The 1,825-nt window shown below is 38.0% G+C and overlaps 1 protein-coding gene across 1 annotated transcript in view; it reads right to left on the bottom strand.

Moving 5' to 3' along the window:
- The window catches only part of LOC106012028, a gene marked incomplete at its 5' end in the record, with an annotated part of 36,517 nt that overhangs the window by 14,935 nt on the left and 19,757 nt on the right, over nucleotides 1-1,825 (bottom strand). The window contains 1 exon segment of the mRNA XM_013083628.2: nucleotides 1,163-1,359. Coding sequence (XP_012939082.1) covers nucleotides 1,163-1,359 — 197 coding nt within the window.

Genomic DNA, 1,825 nt, shown 5'->3' with positions numbered 1-1,825 from the left:
AATTTTTGTGAGGTATGCTGAAAAAAAGAGTTACTTCTTGCAATTAACGAATGGGGATAGCGGCCGAAAATCAAAACAAGGGGTCAAATTTGTGGATTTTTAACTGATGCCATTTTCTTTCTGTTTTAACATGCCTTTTATCATTTTATGTAAATAAATTGTCCAAACTCGACCTATAAATGTGATGTAGATCTATCTATCTATGTACTAAAATGTGACAAGTTACTCATCTCGTCAGCACGCCTCACATTATTTATTTTTGTACCAGCTACCTTTCGCGACTGAAACTCGCTTTCTTTGAGAATAATTTACAAGGATATCCAAACCGAAAGAATATTATGGAATTAGCACAAGATGGTAAAATGCTCGCAAAAGCAGCCTAACTTCCAAGTCACTTTTTGTTTGATAAGAATTGTACGTCGTTTGCAACAGCATATTAACGCATTGAACACACGCATTCCATGACAACATTTTAAGACGCGCTATATTATGGTACTTTGAAAATGAAACATTAACTTCGTTATTCAAATATATTTTTGCAATTCTGACCTCTTGATTTGAAACTTAAACAGGCAGACAACAACATTCATACTACGAACTATGAAAATCCATATGTGAGGCAGCGTGGTTGAATCAGGCTCTCGTCAAAATAATCAAAGTGAATAAACTTGCATTTTTCCACAAGTTTATGAATTTTTTATCGAATTTTTGTTTTTAGGTCCAACACCTTTCATGCCCATTAAAGAACTCATTTCTGTGTGAATATTTCTGAAAAACCTTGATCAAAGGCACAAAAAAGTAAATTTTCAGTTACCACGGACTCTTAAGCTAAGGGAATAACTAATCTTTAGCGGCTATTTTCTCACTACTTTTACCTCTGGAAACAGGTGACCCCCACCTCCTTCATTCGCAAATATCTTGACTTGTATTCAAGATAAATGGATATTTTTTCCATCCCAATAAATACAAGTGAACAACCTTTATGATGACACCAATAACTCTACATGCCCATAAATTGACGAGAGCCTGATTCCACCACGATGCCTCACATAATATTCTGATTAGTGTGTCATGATTGAGGGAAACATTCTTTTGGGCATGCTGCTGGTCCAACAGAGTTGATAAGGTCACATGAGTGCACTGGTGGCAAGACAACAATCACCTGTGTGTTCCGACGGTCCATATCGTCTAGCTCAGCGTCTATCCTTTCTAATATCGAGCTGACTGGATCTGAACTCGAGTTGATGTAGGAACTAGGGCTGTTGTCCACCTTGGCTGTTAAGGACACAATAGGCACCCGGGTAGAGACGTTGCGTCCCATTCTGACTTTCTGTTGGCTTTCTTCTTGGTCCGAGACACCTGTTGTTGGTAGGAAGAAATCAAGAAACAAAGAAGATGTTTTGAGTTATTTGGTCTTATCTTAAGGTACGGAAAAGCTGTTATTTTCTTCATAAGAAAGTCGGCTATATAAGTACATGCACACACTAACCCCCCCCCCTCAAATAATATATTAGATTACATGGTACATGTACTAAGTATGTACACTCATATACACCTAACCTGGTTCTGTCTGAGAAACGTGGCAATCTGGAACATGTGTGATAGGTCTTTTATAAATGCGTGTATAGAGACACGCACATTTATAAAAGATGCACTAAACACACACACACACACACAAACACATATAAACACACACAAACACACACACATACACACACACACACACAAACACACACTAACACACACATACACAAAAACACACAAATTATCGTTCCAGCAATAACAGATTCTCTCTCAGGTTCTCTCCCTACCCCCCCTCTCTCTC

The sequence above is a fragment of the Aplysia californica genome, unplaced genomic scaffold (assembly GCF_000002075.1).
Source record: "Aplysia californica isolate F4 #8 unplaced genomic scaffold, AplCal3.0 scaffold00246, whole genome shotgun sequence".
NCBI classification, from domain to species: domain Eukaryota; kingdom Metazoa; phylum Mollusca; class Gastropoda; order Aplysiida; family Aplysiidae; genus Aplysia; species Aplysia californica.
The sequence above is the reverse complement of the archived record's forward strand: the minus strand, read 5'-3'. Positions and strand labels throughout refer to the sequence as shown.